The sequence below is a fragment of the Monodelphis domestica genome, chromosome 3 (genome assembly GCF_027887165.1).
Source record: "Monodelphis domestica isolate mMonDom1 chromosome 3, mMonDom1.pri, whole genome shotgun sequence".
In the NCBI taxonomy this organism is placed as follows: domain Eukaryota; kingdom Metazoa; phylum Chordata; class Mammalia; order Didelphimorphia; family Didelphidae; genus Monodelphis; species Monodelphis domestica.
Window position 1 is genome coordinate 90,819,126 of NC_077229.1, and position 20,930 is coordinate 90,840,055.

At 52.5% G+C, this 20,930-nt stretch overlaps 1 protein-coding gene across 18 annotated transcripts in view; it reads right to left on the minus strand.

Moving 5' to 3' along the window:
• The window catches only part of PTPRS (protein tyrosine phosphatase receptor type S), a 223,695-nt gene that overhangs the window by 28,757 nt on the left and 174,008 nt on the right, over positions 1-20,930 (minus strand). For 8 of the 18 annotated variants that reach the window (XM_056822472.1, XM_056822469.1, XM_056822473.1 and 5 more), the window contains 11 exons: positions 19,075-19,380; positions 17,349-17,542; positions 16,992-17,018; positions 9,340-9,457; positions 6,593-7,183; positions 5,876-5,973; positions 4,856-5,109; positions 4,600-4,693; positions 4,272-4,487; positions 3,433-3,590; positions 1,238-1,350 (listed from right to left, as the gene is read on the minus strand). In XM_056822472.1, the coding sequence (XP_056678450.1) occupies positions 1,238-1,350; positions 3,433-3,590; positions 4,272-4,487; positions 4,600-4,693; positions 4,856-5,109; positions 5,876-5,973; positions 6,593-7,183; positions 9,340-9,457; positions 16,992-17,018; positions 17,349-17,542; positions 19,075-19,380 (2,169 nt within the window). The remainder of the gene's footprint in view (positions 1-1,237; positions 1,351-3,432; positions 3,591-4,271; positions 4,488-4,599; positions 4,694-4,855; positions 5,110-5,875; positions 5,974-6,592; positions 7,184-9,339; positions 9,458-16,991; positions 17,019-17,348; positions 17,543-19,074; positions 19,381-20,930) is intronic. The other 10 variants (XM_056822484.1, XM_056822481.1, XM_056822480.1 and 7 more) reach the window with 2 other exon arrangements.

The following is a 20,930-nucleotide window of genomic DNA, read 5'->3' on the forward strand; positions in this document are numbered from 1 at the left end:
AAGGTGTGTTAAGTTCTGTCCCAGTGTGGGTCGGCTCATCCTGTTTCCAGAGTTCTGGTGAACATGACACTAACCACATGGTTTGATCTTTCTTCGGCTGAACTGATGGGGCAGGTGTGTGGTTTGGGGCCCAGCCTGTCTCACGTGGCTACGCTCTTCCCTGCTCCAACTTTCCCCCATTATTATTATTATTATTATTATTATTATTATTATTATTATTATTATTATTTTGTGGAAAGGGGATGGGAGTCTCCTCCCATGCACCAGAGCTTGAGATAGAAGAGATGGAGGACTGGAAAGGAAATTCAAATGACCGCTACTTTGACCCCCAAAAGGAGGCACCCCTCATTGGGCAGGCCCGCCCTGATTATTTCAGGACAGAAATGGGATACGGGACGGGACAGACTGATTATGGGACATCACTGAACAAGAACAGACAGCCAGAAACAAGAAAGCCCCCTCCCCTCCCAACGATGGTCCCCCCATCGCCAGCATCACAAAGGACGTCTCCAAATTCTCCTCGATGGTGGCTCCAGAAGCAGCGGGCTGGGGCACGTGCCTGTAGGCACGGGGGAGGAGGGTGTCTGGGGAAAGGCATGAATGCTGGGGAGTGTGTCCACGTGGGGATGTGTGTAAGGACAGCAGTCACACGGAGATAACTGCTCAACATCAGTCCCTGGGAGACTGCCCATGTTTACTCTCCTGTTCCTAACAGGAGGGCGTTTTTAGTGGCTGCACCTCATTAGAGACTCTTAGCACATCAAAAATCACAATGAAATTCTTCCCCCAAGAAGCCACTGGCAAACCCTATGAAGGGGAATGAAGGAGGAAAAACCATCATTCACTGCTTGTCAGAGATGTGCCTGGAACCTCTAATAAGGCCAATAGCAATCAGCTATGTGCTCATTAAAAGAAAAAAGAACCCAAACCCAACTCATTAGGTCCAAAAGACAAGTCTCCTGATTCTCTAGCCAGATGCCATCCATCCTCACGGGAAAGGCGTGCCCTCAGGGCCCTGGTCAGGACCCCATACACAGGGGCCGCTTGGGAAGGAGTCAATGAATTAACTTGATTAAGCAGGCGCCTGGAAGGGTAGTAGGAAGAAGGCTAGTGGATCCCCGCTCCCCCACCCCCCTTCTGAGCTCAGGGAGGCCTGTGTGCCTGCGCCTAAGGGGATCCCAGGTGCTGGGGGCCTGCTGGGCAGAAGGGAAGGACAGAGGGAAGGGCCAGGGGATACCTGGTGTCTGGAAATTGATGCGCCTCATTTCCACGGGGTCCTTCGGGTGGTGTGGGGCGAGGTCTGCGTTGTTCAGCAGGCATTTGGTGCGTGGCTCCGAGTCCTTCCGTTTGCTTGGGAGACAGGGAAATGAGAGCCCCTGAGTATGCACCGTAGGCTACACTCCTGGGCTGCCTGAGTGACAGTCAGTGCAAACCCCTCCGTCTGTGAGGGTGTTCATGCATATGGCGCCCGGGCACTGGTGCGCGCTAGCACGTGGCTGTGTCTGAGCACGAGGGGGCAGGCCGGTGCCCTGTGAGCGTGTTGGGCTGGCTATGGCTCGTCATCCCCCCCGGCCTTCGGAAGACAGGCTTCGGAGGTGGGGACTGGGATGTCGGGTGCAGCACCGGACAATGACGCCTGGTCAGTGGTCCGTTGGTAGTTGTGAGGAAGCTTTCTAGAGCCCCTTCTTAGCCAGCGTCTCCCCTGATGCCTCTGGGACGCCGGTGTCACTACCACCGATCACAGGATGAGGAGTGGAAGGGGCACCAGAGAGCTTTTATAGGTGACACAAGGCCTTGCCTCAAGTCACACAGGGAATCCGGGGCAGACGTGGGACCAGAATCCAGGCCTCCTGACTGGTTCAGGGTTCTTTTCCTGGCCCTGAGCTACTTGAAAAGACTTCCTGTCTTTGGTGAGCAGACTCTGAAGGGGGTCTGACCTGGGGTCAGCCAGGGGAATCGCCCGCTAGCTCTGACCACTCTATGAAGCCCAGGGGGCTCTGGCCCTCCTTGGTGGCTCACCGGGGGGAGGCCCCATGGCGCCCGAGACGGCAGGGACTATATTCATACCCCCCTTCCAGCTACTCCCCAGTAGAGTGCCTCTCCTGTCAGGTCCATGGGGTAGCCAGAGAGGGGGCCTCAAGTGGGTGGGGGTGAGAGTGGAAGTCTGGCTCTTACCTATCAGGTTTGCTTTTCCAAGAAGCAGCAAATGGGAGGTGAAAAGAGACACCGTTAGGAAGAGAGGGGAGGGGCAGGCTGGGTACCAGATGACCAGGAGGCAGGGCCAGGAAGATGCTCAGAGGACAGAATGGCTCCCTGCTGGTTACCCTGTCCCCAAGGGGCCCCTCCTGGTTTACAATCAACATGTTCCTGGTCCTTGTTCATGGAGGCCCAGCTCAGTCCCCACTTCCTCCAAGAATTATTGATGGGCCCTCCCTCTCCCCCAGCTCCCAGAGACCTCTCCCTTCTCTGACCCTCCCCTCCGGGGTCTGCCCCAGCTTTCATCCCGTCCTCCACTGACTTCTGGCTCCCGTCTGGAGATCCCGAGAGCCTGGGCCTGCCTTTTTCTCAGTCTCTTTGAATCAGCAAAGCTCTGAGCTGCCAGCGCCCTCAGGGGGCCCGAAGCCCAAGCCAGGCTCCAGCAGGAATCTCAGCTCTATCAGAGCCAATAAAGGGGCCACCCAGCTCCATTCCCCCTCGGATGGCTGACGGCGAGGGACTTCTTCCCTATCCGGAGCCAAACCTAACCCTCAATGACTCGCTTCCATCCACACTCTCCGGCCTGGTGCTCACACTGGAGCGACGGAGGCTCTCTTCCGTAGGGCAGGCCTCCGACGACAGGACTCAGGGTGCCCGTCGGGGCCCAGCCCCGGTCCCCGTTCCACCCGAGCTCCGGGCCCTGCCTCGGGCACACAAGGGTGCCTGCCCCCTTTAATCCTCGCTGGCCCGAGTCTGCTGTCCGACTGAGCACATTCCACCCCGTCCTCTCCCAGTCCGAGCTGTTTCTCTCTCTAAGCAGAGTGCTCCTGGGGGGCAGGCTCCAGGCCCCCCTTTCCTCGTCTCTCGGCTAGGAGCCCCCTTTTTTAGCTTCTTCCCTTTATTTTAGTTTATTAATAGGGTACAGAGCAGAGGCACTTACACTGGCCAAATGAGTGAAGGAACAAGTCCCACCCAGGGGTGGCCAGCATGACCAGAGCTGGAGCCCATTCACCGCAAAGGGAGGGGACTCTCCAAGGCAGCACCCGGGCTTGCTCCTTCCCTCTCAGACCAGGGCTGCGCCCGTGCTGGGGACTGCCTTTTAGAGGTGGTGGAAGGGATTCTAGGCCTGCTCAATCTGGGCCCAGCTGGCCCAGGCGACCTGCTTGGGGCGGGCTTTCTCTGCCCACTGGGTGGCCCTGGCCCTCTCGGTGACCGCCTGGGGGGACGGGGGCTTACTTCTTGTACAGAAGAATGGCGATCACGATGCAGATGATGAAGACGACAGCCAGGACAGGCCCGATGACCCAGATGAGGCCCTCCTCCCCGTCGATGATGGGCTGTGGGTCAGGATTGTCCAGCTGGATGGGGTCGGAGAAAGGGCTGGCCGCGAATGTCTGCAGAGACCAGAAAGCCGTCCTCGTCATGGCTGGCCAGCCCCCCTCCCCATGGGCCCTCCTAGTCTCTCCTTTATTCATGTCCACCCCTCAGCACCCCACAGGGCTTCATCCTGGCCTAGGACCCAAGAGGTCTGAGTTAGGGCCATTAAAATGATAGAACCAAGACCCCTTGGACAAGTCCCTTCCCTCGGAGCCTCAATCGGCTCCCTTGTGAAATAAAAACAAGTATCCTTGCCAGGCGCAGAAGGGGGTGAGTCCTAAGGATAATGACAGCTCCCGTTTCAAGAGTGTTTTAAAGTTTACAAAATGATCTCTCTCCTCGCAACAACACTAGGAAGGTAGGGAATGCAGGCATAATTGCACCTGCCAGGGAATAGGGGGAAGCAGAACACCCCACCATGTGGCAGGCCAATAAGTGCTTTACAACGATTATTTCCTCTGAGCCTCTGGGAGGCAGGTGCTATTATATCCCCATTTTACAGATGAGGAAATGGAGGCAGGCAGAGGCTAAGTGGCGGTGGCGGGCTCACACAGCCCGAGGCGAGGCTCGGCAGAGCCGCCACACCCAGGCGCCAGGCCTAACCGCAGCCCCCACTCTAGCTCGTTCCCTGACCTCACTACGCACCCAGAGGGGGAATCGAGGGGCAGCGGGGAGCGGGGGGCCTGGCAGGGACTCACGGGCTCCGTCTTCTGCAGCACGGCCAGGACGAAGAAGACGTATCTCTGGCCGGCCTCGAGGCCTTTGTTGTCGAAGCCGCTGTAGTGTCTCTGGTCACCCAGCTCGAAGCGCGAGGGCAGAGAGTAGAAGCGGGCGGCGATGTAGGGCTTGGGGGAGTCCAGCTGGCGGGAATGGCGCAGGCTCCGCCGGTGCAGCCTTGAGATGTCCTGGATGAGCTAGAGAAGGGTGCAGAGGGGGATGCTGATCCTGGGCCGCCGGCGCCTCCTCCGAGAAGCCCTCCCTCTGCCGCCGGGCCCACCCCCCCCAGGCCCCAGGACCCTCCCTCACCTCTTCGAGGTCCATGTCCTCTGGGCTGGCCGGGGGATTCAGGAACTGGCCTCCCCGGGTCTTCCGCAAAGGCACTACCACGATGAAGTAGCTCCTGTGTGCGGGGAGAGAAGAGGGTGAAGGAGCCCGCAGAGGGCCTGGGGCTGGGGTCCTGCCTCGGCTCTGCGGGCCAGACTTCAAGGGGTCCCAGAGGCTCAGACGGCGCCCGACCCCGGCCCCCCGGCCCGCCCCGCACGCAGAAGGGACACCGACGTACTGGACGGGCACGGGGCTCTGGCCGTCGGGGAGCTGCACCAGCACGCGGCCGTCTGCCTCGGGCTTGTGGGTGATGGCGGGCTTGGAGCTCAGCATGTTGAAGGCTGTCCAGGCGGCGACCGTCTGCTGCAGGCCGCCCATGCTGTTCCCGCGGTTGGTCAGCACGAAGTTGTAGAAGGTGCTGGGCTTGAGGTTGGTGATGAGTTTCTTGGTGGTGCGACCATCCACGTCAATGTTGAGCCCATTGTACTGGATCTGGGGGGCAGGAGGGAGGGGCTGGAGGCGGGAGCTCTGGGCAGCACCCCATCTCCTCCTGGGGCCCTCTCCCTGGAGGGGCTGGAGTCTGGAGCTCGGGGCAGCGCCCCTCCCCCCCCAGGCCCTCTCCCTGGAGGGGCTGGAGGCGGGAGCTCTGGGCAGCACCCCATCTCCTCCTGGGGCCCTCTCCCTGGAGGGGCTGGAGTCTGGAGCTCGGGGCAGCGCCCCTCCCCCCCCAGGCCCTCTCCCTGGAGGGGCTGGAGGCGGGAGCTCTGGGCAGCACCCCATCCCCTCCTGGGGCCCTCTCCCTGGAGGGCAGCGCCCCCCCCAGGCCCTCTCCCTGGAGGGCAGCGCCCCTCCTCCTCCCGGGACCCTCTCCCTGGAGGGGCTGGAGGCGGGAGCTCTGGGCAGCACCCCATCCCCTCCTGGGGCCCTCTCCCTGGAGGGCAGCGCCCCTCCCCCTCCCGGGGCCCTCTCCCTGGAGGGGCTGGAGGCGGGAGCTCTGGGCAGCACCCCATCCCCTCCTGGGGCCCTCTCCCTGGAGGGCAGCGCCCCTCCTCCTCCCGGGACCCTCTCCCTGGAGGGGCTGGAGGCGGGAGCTCTGGGCAGCACCCCATCCCCTCCTGGGGCCCTCTCCCTGGAGGGCAGCGCCCCTCCTCCTCCCGGGACCCTCTCCCTGGAGGGGCTGGAGTCTGGAGCTCGGGGCAGCGCCCCTCCCCCCCCAGGCCCTCTCCCTGGAGGGGCTCTGGGTTTTCCGGCCTCTCACCTTGTAGGGCGTGTGGGAGTTATAGTTTTCAGGGAATTCCCAGCTCAGCAGGACCGAGGTCTTCATCACCATCTTCACCTTGAAGTTTTTGGGCGAGACTACAAGGGCGGGCGGGCGGGCGGGCGGGAGAGACAGAGACACAGAGAAGGGAGTGAGGGCCGGCAGGGGCGCGGGGGCAGAAGGGGCCTGTGGCCTGGGGGAGAGAAGGAAGCCCAGTCGTCCCCTGTCGCCTGCGTGTCCGCTGTTTGGCTCTCTGGCCGCTAGCCATCCTGCTCCCTGCCTAGCCGGGACGGGCCCTCTCTACCTAGCCCTGACTCGAGACCCCGAGGCAGAACGGCGTCGGAGGGAGGAAGAGGAGGAGCGGAGGGAGGGGCAGACGGAGGGCGCTGGGTTGGCGAGGCGCTGCCCCCCACGGCACAGAGCGTGTAGACGATGGCGCTTCCCACCTGTCGTGAGGCCTCGCCCCGCCTGGGTGCCGGCCCGCTGTGTCTGAACTCGGCTTGAGAGCATCATCGAGAAGGAAGAAAAAACACCAAAAAACCAGCGGACTTACCTGATGGAGGTGGGCTGGGGGTAGGGGGGGAGGAGGAGGAGGAGGAGGAGGAGGAAGGAGGTCTTCGGCGGCTGTCGAGGCCTGGGGGGCGGGGAGTGGGCAGCGCACTGCTTCCAACACCAGCCCCGGCCAGAGAGGAGGGCAGGAGAAGTGCTGAGTCCTACCTTGGTCCGGGAGGAATGTCCGATAGCGGACAGTGGGGCTGTAGGGCCCGGGGCCCTGACTCGTGTGGGCACGGATTTTAACATCATAGGCTGTGTTGGGCTTGAGGCCTTGCAAGGTGAACGAGTTATCTGGTGATGCGGGAAGCTCCGTCTCCACGGGCGGCCCCGCCGCGCCGGCCTCTCGGAAGGCCACGGTGTACTTGACGATGGCCCCGTTCCTCTCGGCCGGCACGGGGGGCAGCCAGCGGAACTGGACCGAGGCTGCCGACACGTTGCCAGCCTCCAGGATGTGCGGGTAGCCTTGCGGCACGTCCTCGGGGATGCTGAGCTCCTGGGCCGCCTCCTCCCCGAAGCCCGCCCGGCTCTTAGCGGCCAGCTTGAACACGTACGTGGCCCCTTTGTGGATGCTGGTGGCGGTATATTGGTCCTCTGAGGCTGGGAACTCCAGGGTGGCTAAGGGGGACACGTCCTTCCGGCCAAACTGCAGCCGGTAGCCTAGGACCTGGCCCTCGGACCCCGGGGCTGGCTCCCAGCGCACCTGCAGGCTGTTGTCCAGGGTCTGGTGCACGGAGAGACTGGGCTTGCCCAGGACTGCAAGACAGGACAAAGCAGGGAGAGAAGGAGAGTGTGAGACAACCCCTAATATCCCGGTTCTTTAGGGAGAATGAGCTACTTTTCATCTCCTCAGGCCTGTGAGGCTCACTCCCTTCATTTCCTAGATGGGGAAACGGAGGCTCCCCTTCCCATGGCATGGGTCTGAGGAAGAGAGCCCAGCCCAAGGGAAAATCTACTGGATGTGCAGTTGTAGGAGCAGTGACTGAGGCTGGGGAGGGAGGACAGGGCTGAGCCCTGGGAGCCCGGGGTTGGGCACCAGAGGCCTCCCCAGCTGGGCAGCCCATTCAGGATGAGCATCCCGAGAGATGTTCCCCAGTCAGGCGGCTGGGGGAATCCTCCTTGGGAAATGCAACACGATTCTGGAGAAAACCATCATTATGACTTCTGTGTTTTGGGGGGAGGGGGCGGAGAAGAGAGTGTCCCGAATGTTCCCATAATCATCTGGGCTGGGAAGTATTACATCCGTACAACAAACATAATTTGAGGGTAGGAGGGAAGTGTTTTATTTCTCAATTGCTTTGGACACGAAAGAAGAAAATGGGATCTATTATAGAATTTAAATGAATGGAGCTGCGAGCTCTGACTGATGAAGAACGATCTTTCCTCACGGAGGGTGCACAGTATCAACCTGGCAAAGAGATAAGGCCGGGGCGGGGCCAATGGGAGGGCCTGTTCTACGACAGCTATTTTAGGCCGGGGGAAATTGATTTTGGGGAAAAATTGTTTTGCTGGAGGGAGAGATCTTGGCTTGAGTGACTCTTGGTTTCCACCCATAGAATGGGAGAGATGGGGTGGGAAAAACATGGGATTAAAAGGCAGAAGGCCTAGGTTCCAGGCCTGACTTTGCTGCGAGACCTAGGGCAAGTCGCTGGCATTTCATTTGTAAAACGAGGCTGGCCTCAATGATCTCCAAGGCCTAACAGTCGGGGTGCCACATCCAATGCCCTAAGCTCTCTCTTGGCATTGACATTCTTCCCTCCGAGGATCCTCCCAGCTCTAAATCCTAGCAAAGAGCTCTATGAGTCACCCTGGAGAAAAGCAGGCAGAAGGCCATGGTGGGGGCACATTCCCCATCACTTTTCTCCTTTCCCTAAAGGAGGCCATCTCCTTATTTTCCGGTGGTCTTCTCAGAACCCACAGAAGCAACGTGAAGTTTCTGTGACCGTCTGAGCTTGCACGGCACACTGGGGAGCAGGGAGGAGTGCTGGAGTTCCAGTTGGCCAGGCCAGGCCCTCCGCTAACAGCGGGCATCTCTCTCCCCAGCCTCCCTGCCTCTGACTCTCCCCAGAGCTCTCTTGTATGGGCTATCTGATTAAGTACGGCTCCTGGCTAAATCGTGGATCAGAAAGCTTTACCCTCTCAGTGCTTGAGCATCTGCCACGGTCCCCCACTGCCTATAGGACCAAGCACCTCGGCCTGACACCGAGGGCCCTCCAAGAGCCATTCTCAGGCTCCCATCCCGACACGCGCCTTCCCTCCCCAACCTCGGCATCTTTGCCCTGGCTGTTTCCAGCTCTTGGAATGACAGCCCCCATCCCCTCTGATTCTCCGTGTGCTCGGAGGCTTCAAGCCTCCCTGATCCCCCCAGGAGCTCTTCCTCCCGCTGACTCCTTCAGTCCCGAGGGTCTGGCTGGCTCATTTAGCTAGTGCAGCTCCCCCTGCTTTCTCAGGGTTCTGACACCTCCTTCCAACACCCCAGCTGTTGGGAAGGAGCCCACAGGGGGTCAGAGCCTCATTTCTTTGTTCATTTGGGACTAAACCACAATGTTATTCGTGTAGCGAGCCGTCTTTGTTGACACTGGCCAGCACCCATCTCGTAGGGGTTGCTCGGGATGCTGAGAAAGTCAACGTCTTGTCCAGCAGTGTCCGGCAGGACCTGAATCTGTATCAGCTAGACTCTAAGGCCAGCTCTCTAGCCACTACATTATTCCCTCTCTCCTTTTCTATTTTTCAGCTGAGAATCCTGGGCCTCAAAGAGATGAAGAGACTTGTTTGCCATAGCTGTTAAGCAGCCAACGTGGATTCAAACTCAGGTCTCTGACTCCAGGTCCAGGGTTCTTCCCACTAGAAAACTATTCTGCCTTTCTGGGGGCTCCCAGGGGTAAGGGTGGGCCCCAGCGCCTGCCTCTTACCTGTTCCCTTGGTCACCACCAGCTTGGGTTTGCTGCGCGCACCGTCACCCTTCATAGTATAGGCTGCCACAGTGACGGAGTACGAGGTCTCAGGCTGCAGCTTATCGATGACCATCTCCTATTGAGGGAAGAGCCAAGGGGAGAGGGGCCGTGTCAGTGGCTTAGGAGGGCTACCCAGAAAATCCCCAGGACATCTGTCCAGCCCCTCATCCCAAGCCTGGGGCGTGGGAGAGGTGCCCGGGTCTGAGAAGGGCGAGCACACATTCCCAGCATAACTCATGCAGACATCTCTCCCATGTCTTTCTCTAATACACTACCCACTGTTCAAATCTCCTTTCTAGCTCCAATGCACACCCTTCAAATCTGTTTCACACAAGACACGCCCTTCAAATTTATTTTATTTATTAATTTTTTATTAAATTATTATTTTAAATTATTATATATATAAATTATTAAATTAAATTATTTATTTATATATTAATTCAAATCTAGACTCTCTAAATAAACCAATAAATCAATAACAAGCACCGATTGAGCGCCTTCCATTTTCTGTGCACTCTGCTGGGTGCAAATACAAAGAATAAAACAATCCTTTCTCACATACACCCTTCATCTAATCCACCTGCCTAGAAATCTGTCTCACCCAGATCCTTCACATCTTGCTCATAAGCTTACCCACTAAACCTCTCTTACACGTCACCTCGCTTCCAGACCATTCATAAGATTCACCAGCACTTGTGGGGAATCGTCATGCCTGAAGCACGGCTATGGAAAAAGCAGTGAGATAGGTAAAAGAGAAGGGGACCCCCTGCACTGGGGAGGAAAAGCTATAACCTTATGGGGAAATCCAGGAACCAGAGCGGAGAATCATGGCGGCCATCATTTTGGCATAGATGTATGGTGGCGGAAGCATAGATACTGGCATAGGCTACAGACCACCCAGACAGAAGGATGGAAGAGATGAGAAGCTGGGCAAACAGATCCCAAGCCCATCACAAAAGCTCCACAGAGCAGGAGAACTAGACTGTCAGAATTCTCTACTCCAATCACGGTGACTAGTAAGTTCTTACTTATATTAATAATCATGTCATTCTTCAAAATGTGGAGGACTCAGTGAGGGAAACTGGTCTCTCAGTTCTGATGCATCCCAAGAAGATGGAACTGACTGATGTCCAGAGTGGAAACAACAGGCACCTCAAGGGAACCCCATTTAGAATTTGTGCTAGAGAGAAGGCGAGGAAGGCCAGGGTCCCGTTTCACATGAACCCTAGATTTCGAGAGAATGAGTTTAAAGGGAGGGGAAGGAAGAGCCTCTGGACTAAAATTCTATAAGGCAAGTTGGTTTGGGGAGATAGAAAGCTTTCAGAAAGAACAGGGAAAAGTGAGGAAGAATACAGGGCAGTGTCTGTTTTTGATATATTGTTCATTTTGGAGGAAAACATAATTTTATTATGTAGAAGTAAGCTTTTAAGTTTCAAAAGAATCCAATTTTGAGGATGTTAAAATTTGAACACACAAATTCAGTATTCTTTCCTTAGGGAAAAAGTTTGTTGATTTGAACAAGTGATGTACAACCATTTGTCTCTTTCATTGTATCTTCCCTCTTCCTGTTTTCTTTTTGGCTCTGTTTTTGTGCTTTTTTTTTTAATGTAGAAAGATACATTTCTGTTCTTTCTTCATTCCCCAGAGAAAAAGCAATGATGGAATTGGGTAGGGAAGACCTTATTGTTGGCTAGAATAAGGGAAAGGCCTCCTGTGAATTCTGTTTTCATCGCCACCTTTTAAAATGACTATAATACTATCAGAACACAATATTGGGCATAGTTCCAGGCCTCATTGCAGGCTAGAACTGATGAGGGGTCCTCTGCCTTTTATCACCACTTTCTGAAATGGCCAGACTATTGGAGCACAATTTTTAGAACACTTATTTTAGTTCTGTATTGCAAATCAAACTGAAAAATGTTCTAGAAGGGGGTTGTGAGGGACAGATCTTAAGACAGATGTACAGGGACCTCACCAGCTAATTTAGACTTTAAAAAGATATTTACTTATATATATATATATATATATATAATATATAAATGTTCCCTCTATCTGTCTGTCTATCTAATCCATTATCTATCTATCTATCTATCTATCTATCTATCTATCTATCTATCTATCTATCTATCTATCTGTCTGTCTGTCTGTCTGTCTGTCTAATACCCATTTCAGAGGACTCTTGATACATGCTATCATCAGAAGTGACAGACTCAAAGTGTAAAATGAGACACATTTTTTTTGGGGGGGGGTAACATTCCCAAACTGAAGAATTTGTTTTGCTTGACTACACATGCTTATAACAGGGTTTTTTTTTCTTGTTTTCTCAATGTGGGAAAAGGGGGGGGGAAGTTGGTCGGGAATGCAGACTTGAAAAGAAAAAGAATGCAGACTTGAAAAGAAAATGAAGTTGAATTTAAAAAATTTAAATATATAATATGATGAAATTTAAAGGTGACATACTATGAAATCTATATGAAAGTAAAAACAAAAAGATAGGAATAGAAGATTGAAACGAACAAGTAATGGAGGATGAACAATGAAAGTGCAGAGCCTGGTCCTATAAGAAGGTCAGGAGCAATAAATCTCTGGAGGAGTTGAAACTGGTAAATAAAAGTAAGGGAGACAAAAAAAAAAGTTTGTTTTCTGTTACGCTGCACTGGGGAAGAGAGGAGGGGAAAAGAAACCATGGAACTGCTGTTTGGGGGAGAGGATGCTGAACAAAGATAACAAACATACAAGAAGGAAGAGCTGATTTAGCTCATAATTTGCTTCTGTTTATCTCCGACAAGGAAAATGATCTTTGGTCTATAGAGACCCAACAAAAATGGCTTCTCAAGATAAGCAGGACCACCATTTGCAGAGGAACTGCATCCCTGGGTACTGAAAGGAATGGTTAATGTGGCTGAGGTGATCGCTCTGAGTGTGGAGAATGGGAGAGGTATTACAGGACAAAAAGAACAAATGTTGCCTTGATTTTCAAAGAAGAGAAGAGAAATAAGATCTGCAAACTCCATGCCAGTGAATTTGGCTTTGATTTTTGGTAAAATTATAGACTGTATTGTTAAAGGGATGGTCAGTGGATATTAGAAAGGGAAGCAGAGATCACAGCATCGCAGAATGTCAGGGTCAGAAGGATCCTTGGGCGGCGGGGGGGGGGGGGGGGGGGAGGGTTATTGAGCTATAACTGTGACTGAACAAGAATCCCTCTCTATAACAAACCTAATGAATTGTCAGCCAGCTTTTGCTTGGTGACTTCCAGTGAAGGGGAATCCACAATCATCTGAGACAGCCCATTCCACCTGGGGATAGCCCTAACTCTTAGAAAAAGCCAGCAGGGCTTCATTAAAAACATTTCATGCTGGGCTAGCCTCGTTTTTCTTTTTTACAAGGTCACTAGACTGGTAGATCAAGGGAATGCCATATATAGAGTTTACCTGATTTTAGTAAAGCATTTTGACCATCTTTAATGCTATGCTTGTATGAAAAGAGATGGGCTGGATCATATAACATGATTAGGTAGTTTGGGAATGGCTGAATGACTGAACCCAAATGTTAGTCTTGAATGGTTCAATATCAACCTAATGAGGGGTACCTCGCACACTACCTTAGATATTTGTTCTTGACTTTGTGTTGTTTATATTTTGATCAGTTAATTTGGATATAATTTTAGATCATGTGCTGCAGATGCTGCAATGGTAGGGGGGCAAGTGTAGGGTATCAGGGTCCCAAAAGAACTTGATGGGTTAGAAGTTTGGGTCCAGTACAACAATACAAAATTCAAGCTTTTGGCTTCAAGAAAAGATCAATCTTACACTTGTAAGATGAGAGAAACATGGCTAGAGAGCAATACTTCTGAAAAGATTGGGGGGTGGGAAGGAAGGGAGGCTTAGTGGATTAAGTTAGCTCAATATGAGTCAACGATGTAATATGGTCAGTCCCTAAACCCCTCTACTCTGGTTTTTAGGGACTCTGGCTGGCCTTCCCAACTTGCAGGAAAATACTCCTATTTTATAAGAGCACAGGCTACTAGAGTTAGAAGATTCTAAGAAAGCACTGAACCAACCCTTTACTTTTACTACTGGGGAACCTGGGGCCCTGAAAGCAGAGGTGATTCACTTGTGTTCCCCTAGTGGGTTAGCAGTACCACTAGATTTAGAACCCCAGGTTTCCTGACTCCCAGCCCAGAGCTCTTGCTCTTCCTCTTGACTACCTCCTCAGTGGTCTTTGGAGGAGAGACTTTTGTAGCCTCAGCCTTGACCCCTGGACCCCAGCATTCTGGCGGAGCACATATTCATGCACCCTCTTGGATATACACAAACACACATATGCAGGCCATGTACACACTTGTTTAGGGTATTTCTGGAACTGGCTTTAGCTTTCTTAGTTTGGGGATGCCTAGTTTATATACAAGGAATTGCATGGAATCAGGGGCAAGGAAGAGCACACACACAGCAGGGATTCCCCCAGACTCTCAAAGGGCAGGGCTTCCTCCTCCAATCTCCTAATCATGTACCATCTCACCCATCTCTTTTCCTATTCCTCCCGAGCAGCTCATGCCTTTTGGAAACTTCAAAAGTATTCACTAGGTGGGGAAGCATCCTGGCAAAAAGAGCTGAGTGGAGTTCTTTGGGCACAAAAGAAATTAGGCAGTGAAGATTTGAGGGTGTTTACTGAGAGCCCTGTATCCTGGTGTTTGGTTTTCCCCCTCAGGGAAAATGAAATAGAGTGAATACTAACTTCACAAAGAAATGGGCAGTGTTAAGATTTAGATTATTTAGATTATTATTAGATTATTCAAGCCTTTCATTGAAAGGTCCAGGCACTGCAGACAGTAAGTGTCAGGTGCTAGGGTTTCCACAGAACTAGGGTTTCCTGACCCCAACTGTGGGGCCCTTCTTGCTGTCTAATCCCAACAGATTACTTGAGGCATTGGGATGTTATGGGAAGAGCCTTGTATTGGGAATCAAGAGTCTTGGGCTTAGACTCCCGCTTGTCACTTACTATGTGACCTCATTGCTCCAGAGCTCAGTTTCTCTACCTATCATGTGATGCTGGGAAGGGGTGAGGGGTAGAAAGGATCAGTTTCTCCAACTGTCACATGATGTTGGGACAGGTGGGGTGGGGAGAAGAGCTTAGTTTCTCTGCCTGTCACATGATGTTAGGAATGGGTGAGGGGGAGAAGGGACCAGTGTCTCCAACTGTCACATGATGCTGGGAAGGGGATAGGAAAAGAGCTCAGTTTCTCTGCCTGTCACATGATGTTGGGAAGAGGGTGGGAGAAGAGCTCCATTTCGCTACTTGTCACATGATGTTGGAAAGAAATGAGGGAAGGGCTCAGTTTCTCTACCTGTCACATGATGCTGGGAAGGGGGAGGGAGAAGAGCTCAATTTCTCTACCTGCAAAATGATGTAGCAGGGGTGAGGGTTTGTACTAGATGATCTCAAAGCATCTTTCCAGATTCAAATTTTATGATCCTAAATTTCAGTTATTTCAAGGATTTTAGAGACCCACAGCCTAAGGCAGAGACTTGAGCTGCCTTTCTGGCCACATCATGTTTTCCTTGCTCATAGCAAAGGTCCAGACAATGAGATCGGAGCCTAGGGTTATCTGTATGTCATAGATAATAATAATAATAATAATAATAATAATAATAATAATAATAATAATAATGATAATGACAGTTGCTAGAATTTATATAGCATGAATTTAGGACTTATAATGTGCCTGACAAATATCATCTCATGACAATCCTGGGGATGTAGGTGCTATTATTATCCTCATCTTACAAAAGAAACTGAGGCTGAGAAAGATTAAATTATTTGCCCAGGTTCACCAGCTAAGTGTGTGATGCGGCATTTGAAACCGGGTTTTCCTGACTCTAGGGCCAGTTCTCTATCCATTGAGGAAAAAGAAAGAAATGACTTGCCTAAGGTCACACAAATAGCAAGGTCTGGACTTGAACCCAAATCTTATGCTTCACATTGGCTTCCCATGGAATGAGTGCTAGGGATTCCTGGTATAGGGAAAGTCTTACTTTTCTTCTCAGACTAGGACACCAGGACTTCTCCCATCATAGTGAAAAACACATTGACCTGAATATCAGGAAGCCTTTGCTCGAATACTGACTGTGATACTTGGCATGACCATGAGCCTCTGTTTTTCCATCTGTAAAATGGTGGTAGCCATCCAGGTGCCGAATACTTCAGAGTGGAAGAAGGAATTGGTAAACCTTCAAGTTTTATATTACTGTGAGCTTTTACTAAGACATTTCCTGAACTCCCTGGTCCTCAGAATCCCCTCTCTATGATGGGCATCCTACCTTCCTCAAAGTGTGGTGGGGCAAAGCCCTTTGAAAACTGTGAATTATGAAGAAACAATGCTATTGTTATCAATATTATTCTCCCGTCTCTCCATAAGACCACTGTCAGAGCTGGGAAGTCCCCAGAATGGAGAATGTCAGTTTTGGGAGGAATTGTAGAACAAAAAACTGTCAGAGGTGGAAGGACCCCCAAAACAGAGAATATTAGAGCTGGGAAAGACTTCAGGATAGAATAATCAGGGCTGGGGCTGGTCTTAGGATAGAGAATATTAAAACTGGGAAATCTAAGGACAAAGAATGTCTGAGTTGTGAGAGGCCTTAGAACATGGGATAATAAGGCTGAGAGGGTCCTTAGAATAACAAAACACAGACTGTCAGTGGTGGGAGAGCCCTTAGAACAGACAATGTCAGCACTAGAAGGATCTTTAGAACAGGCAGTGTCAGGGCTGGAAGGGGCCTCAGAACAAGGCAGCAGAGCTGAGAAGAACAATTTGCAGAACAGAATGTCGGTGTTTGGAGGACCCTTAAAACATGGAATGGCAGATCTGGTAGAGTCTTTAGACCACTGAATGGCAGCCCTGGGAAGGCCCTTAGAGCCTATCTAATACAAGTGCCTCATTTTACAGAGGAGAAAAATGAATTTCATGGAGGGGAAAAACTTTTCCATGGCTCCATAATTTGGAGGAGGCAGGTCTAGAACTTGAACCCAAGGTAATCCTATTTCTAAACCACTATTCTTAAAAAACAAACAAACAAACAAACAAACAAAAACCAAAAACCCTTCCCTTCTATCTTAGAATCAATACTGGTTCCAAGGCAGAAGAGTCATAAGGGCTAGGCATTGGGGGTTAAGTGATTTGTCCAGGAAGAATCTGAGATAAGATTTGAATCCAGGACCTCCCTGTCTCCAGGCCCAGCTCTCAAATCACTGAGCCATCCTTAAACCACTGTTCTTTACCGACCCTGCAGTGACTCCTCTCCCCACATACAGATGGGGACTCTGGAGCAACCAAGCCAGGCTCTGTGGGCAGGGGAAGCCTCAAAGCCCCCAGCCTAGAGCTGGACTCTCCTGACTCTGGAATGAGATGACTCTCTGTTCTGGAAGCCCCCAGAGTGGGGAGGAGGAAGCCCTGTGGTGGTGCCGGGGCTAGGGAGGGAAGGAAGGAGGAGGAGAAGGCGTGCAGAGGACGCGTGCAATGGCCACAGGCTTGGAGCAAGGGGACGAAGCACGGCACGGCACGGCACGGCACAGGAAGTGGGGTCAGGGCATCGGGAGAGGGCGGTACTCACGTATTCGGCTGTATCATCTGTTTCCCACTGGGCAGAGAAGGAGAGAGGAGTGAAGGTGAGAATACGAGGAGGCAGGATGGCCAGAGGGGAGAGGAGGAGAGGAAAGGGAGGCAGAGAATCCCCGGAGGAAACAGGCCGAAGGCCAGAGGGAGAAGGTGGATGGGGAGAGAAGGGAAGGACAGAGAAGGCCGGGAGGAGGGATGGCGTCTATCCTAGCTAGAGGATGAGCCACGGCGGCTGGAGGAATCGGACGAGGAAGGAGGCGGTGCGTGTCTACTAGGGGCTCGGAGCCCTGGGCCTGTCCTAGCTCGGCCTGCCCTCCCTGTTCCCCGGCCCTGCCCGCTCGAGCTCACCCACCTGGGCATCGGCCAGCATGACGTCCTTGATCTGGGGCAGCCCCTTGGCCTCGCCGTTCTCCATGCGGACGTAGTGGACCTGGTAGCCTCGGATCTGTCCATGTTGCCGACTGGGGACAGGCGAGCGCCACAGCACCCTGATGGCTGTGGAGTTCAGCACCTCCACCTCCACCTTCCGAGGGGGCGCACTGGGCACTAGAGGGACAGGGAGACAGGGGGAAGGAGGGAAGGGAGGGGAGGGGGTGGGGTGGGGTCCAGGGTTAACGCCAGCCGGACCCCTGGCCGCCACCTGCCCACTGGGAGCCACAGGTACTGGGGCGTTCCCCGTGGCTCTGGGCATGGGCAGGTCGGGGCTGGGTTTGGGGGCTCTGGACCCTGAACCCACACAGCTAACCCTCACACAGTGTGGCAGCACCACCCCTCTGGAAAACGGGAAGCAGAGCTCGGCTGGAGGAGTCAGAGTGGACAGGAACCCTGGAGATCGGGCAGTCCAGTCTCATTTTGTGTGTGAAGAGAAGGCCCGCAGAATCTGAGCCTGGGTCCCCTGACTCAAAATCAGGCCTAGTCCTGGGCTGGGAAGCCTCATCAGGCTTGGGAGGGAGGGGGCAGAATGGATAATGCTGTACAAGGCTAGGCTCTGCCAACGTGGGGCAGGGGAATCTCTCAGAAGATGCCCCCAGCTGGCTACTCCCATTCCCAGGCTGGGCCCAGGGTCAGGATTTATCTAGGAAGCCTAGAGTCCAGCTGGCTCTCTAACCCCCAGACATGGACACGACAGGCCCTGTGGGGCTCCCCTTCCTCCTAATGGCTCCGTGACTCCCCTTGCCGTCTCACTGGAGCTGTGAACAGGGCCAGGAAGGAATCAAGGACCCTGGTTGGCTGTCCTTGGGGAGCTCCTCTGAGGGGTTTGGCATGGGATAAGGCCAGTGCTCAGTATTCTCTGGCACGATAGGCCCAGAAACAAGCACGCTCACCCCGCATCTTTGCACAGAATAGTGTCCTTCTTTGGAGAAAAAACACACCAACCCCAACACTCCTGCCCCGCCCCAATTTCCTTGGTGTCCCACAATCACCCTAGCAGGCAGGCAGGGCAAGAATTATCATCATACCGATCTCACAGACTGGGAAACTGAGGCCCAGAATAAAGAAAGAAAGTGAGTTGTTCAGTCATGCAGAGAGTGAGTGGTTGAATAGGGCTTTGTTCCTCGGCCTCCTTACTCTTGGGGGAGGGATCTTCCCAGAATATTATGGGATTTATAGGAAGTATAATATGGATTACATGAACTATTATATAGTTATATAAAAGATACTAGTTCAACCCCCTCATTTTATTGAGGTGAAAAGTGGGGTCTAGAAAAGGGACCTGAGTTGTTAATTAAATAGCTAGTGTTTTGCTAATTTGGACCACATTAAACATTTTTTTAAAAAAGATAATGGGGTACAAGGATAGTGGAGACTGAGGACCAGAGAGGCAAAGTCATTTGCTTTAGGCCATCCAGCAAGTCTAGGCCTTCAGAGATTAGTTGGGCCTTTCCAGTCCCCAGTTACTTACATTCTTATATTTTCCCCTGTGGCAGTTTGTGGGTGCCTGCTAGGAGGAAACCCTTGACCCCAGCCCTTGTCATTGGACCTGGGTCTTGCGAGGGGGAGCAGGTGCTGGGACTCAGGGCAGAGCAGTCCACCCTCCCCCTTCCCCCCACCCATGGGGGTCCCTGGGGGACATTTACCATCTTCGTCGGTGCGGATGATGATGGGCGAGCTCTCGGGCCCTGGTCCCACGGCCGTGTGGGCCACCGCGGTGATGCGGTACTCAGTCCACTTCTCCAGGGACTCCAGGAGGATCTGCGTGGTGCTGGGGGGAATCTGCTTCACCTCCCGGGGATGTGGGTCCTCAGAATCCAGGGCTCGGTAGCGCACGCTGTAGCCCGCTAGGTCACCGTTTTGGCTCTCGGCGGGCGGCGGGCGCCAACTTACCAGAATGGCCGTGGATCTGGTGCTGACGCATTTTACGTCTTGAGGGGGGGCGGACGGTTCTATTGAAGGGGGAGAATTGTGGGGGGTGGGAAGGGGAGGGAGGGAAGGGAGGGGGGCAAGGGAAGGGGGAAACAAAAGATGGGAAAGATAAAAAAAAAAAAGAAGATGATAACAAAACAAACAGAAATAAAACAAATCCAAAATGAAATAAAATGTGTGTGTGGAAAAAACCAAACAAACTTAGCTCTGAAATGAAAAGCCCAGATGCAGAGGAATGGGCCCTGGGTGGAGGGTCAGAAATGAACCCAGCCCTGCCCAAGGAACCAAACCGAAATCTGGCAGACAACATGGGGGATGCTAGCCAAGAGTTTTGTCTCCCTGTGGAGGAAGGCCTGAGTTCTGGGCTCCGAAGGCCTGGGAAAGGCAGAACAGACAGAGCTTTCCTCCCAAGGACTGGGGAAATAGTGTCCCAAAGTGGGGAGAAGAGGGAGATGTCTCTGAGTCGGTGAACAAGACTCTTACTGTCTCCCAGGTTAAAATGCAGCCTTCAGAGGAATTGACTGGAAGGAGATGCTGAGAACCTCACTTGGAAGAAGATACCCAGAACCCTTCTCTAGCCTCATCTTCTCATCACCTGACTTCACATGCAATGAGCTACCTAGAACTCTTTCAACTCCTCACATGAAGTGAGATACCTAGAACCCTGTGGTTTTGTGTCTGAGCCAAGATATTCAGCAACAAGATACTTAGAACCCAGTCTCAACTCTCATGTAACAATAAAATGCTTAGAACTTCCTCAAGCTAGCATGGCAGGCATGTTGGCTTCCCCAGCCATCTCTGGAACAAGATACCTAGAACCCTCCCCAGCAGCACTTGGGAAGAGGACCTCCCAAACTCTTCTCCAATTTTACCAGGAGGAAGGCATTTGGAATGGCTTACTTTCTTCAGTCTGAGGAACTGAGTGATATACCTGGAACCTCCAACCCCAGAATCACCTTGAGAATATTACATCTCCTCTAGCATCCACTTGAGTGAGATATTTAGAATTCTCTCAGCTTCAGAAGATGAACTCTTGAATTATTTCTCCCGTTCTGCTTAGAGGAAGATACTCAGAACCCTTTCCTTGCCTCGTCTGAAATGATATATCCAGATCTCTTCTCAGCCCTGACAAAAATGAGTCATCCAAGCTTCTCCTACAGCAACATACCTAGAATCTTTTCCCAGACTCATTTGGAATGAGTCACCTCATACCAATCTCCAGCCTTGTTTGGAATAAGCCACTTGGAATAAGCCCTTCTCTAGAGCTTATCTAGAGCAAGGATCTAGAACCCATCTCCAACCTTGCTTAAAGTGAGATCAGGAGAGATGCCTGGAACAAGATAACTAGAATTTCTTACTAGTCTTACATACTTTGAGGCAACTAGAGCTTTTTCCTAGGCTCATTTGAAATGCATTTAGTGTGAGACATACTTATTAAATATCACCCAAAGGAAGACTTAAAAACCTTCCCTAGGCTTGAACAAAGCAAGATCCAGATCTGTCCAGAGAAAAGACATCTAGACTGCTTTCCCTGTCTCCCTTGAACCAAGACATCTTGTATGAGATTTCT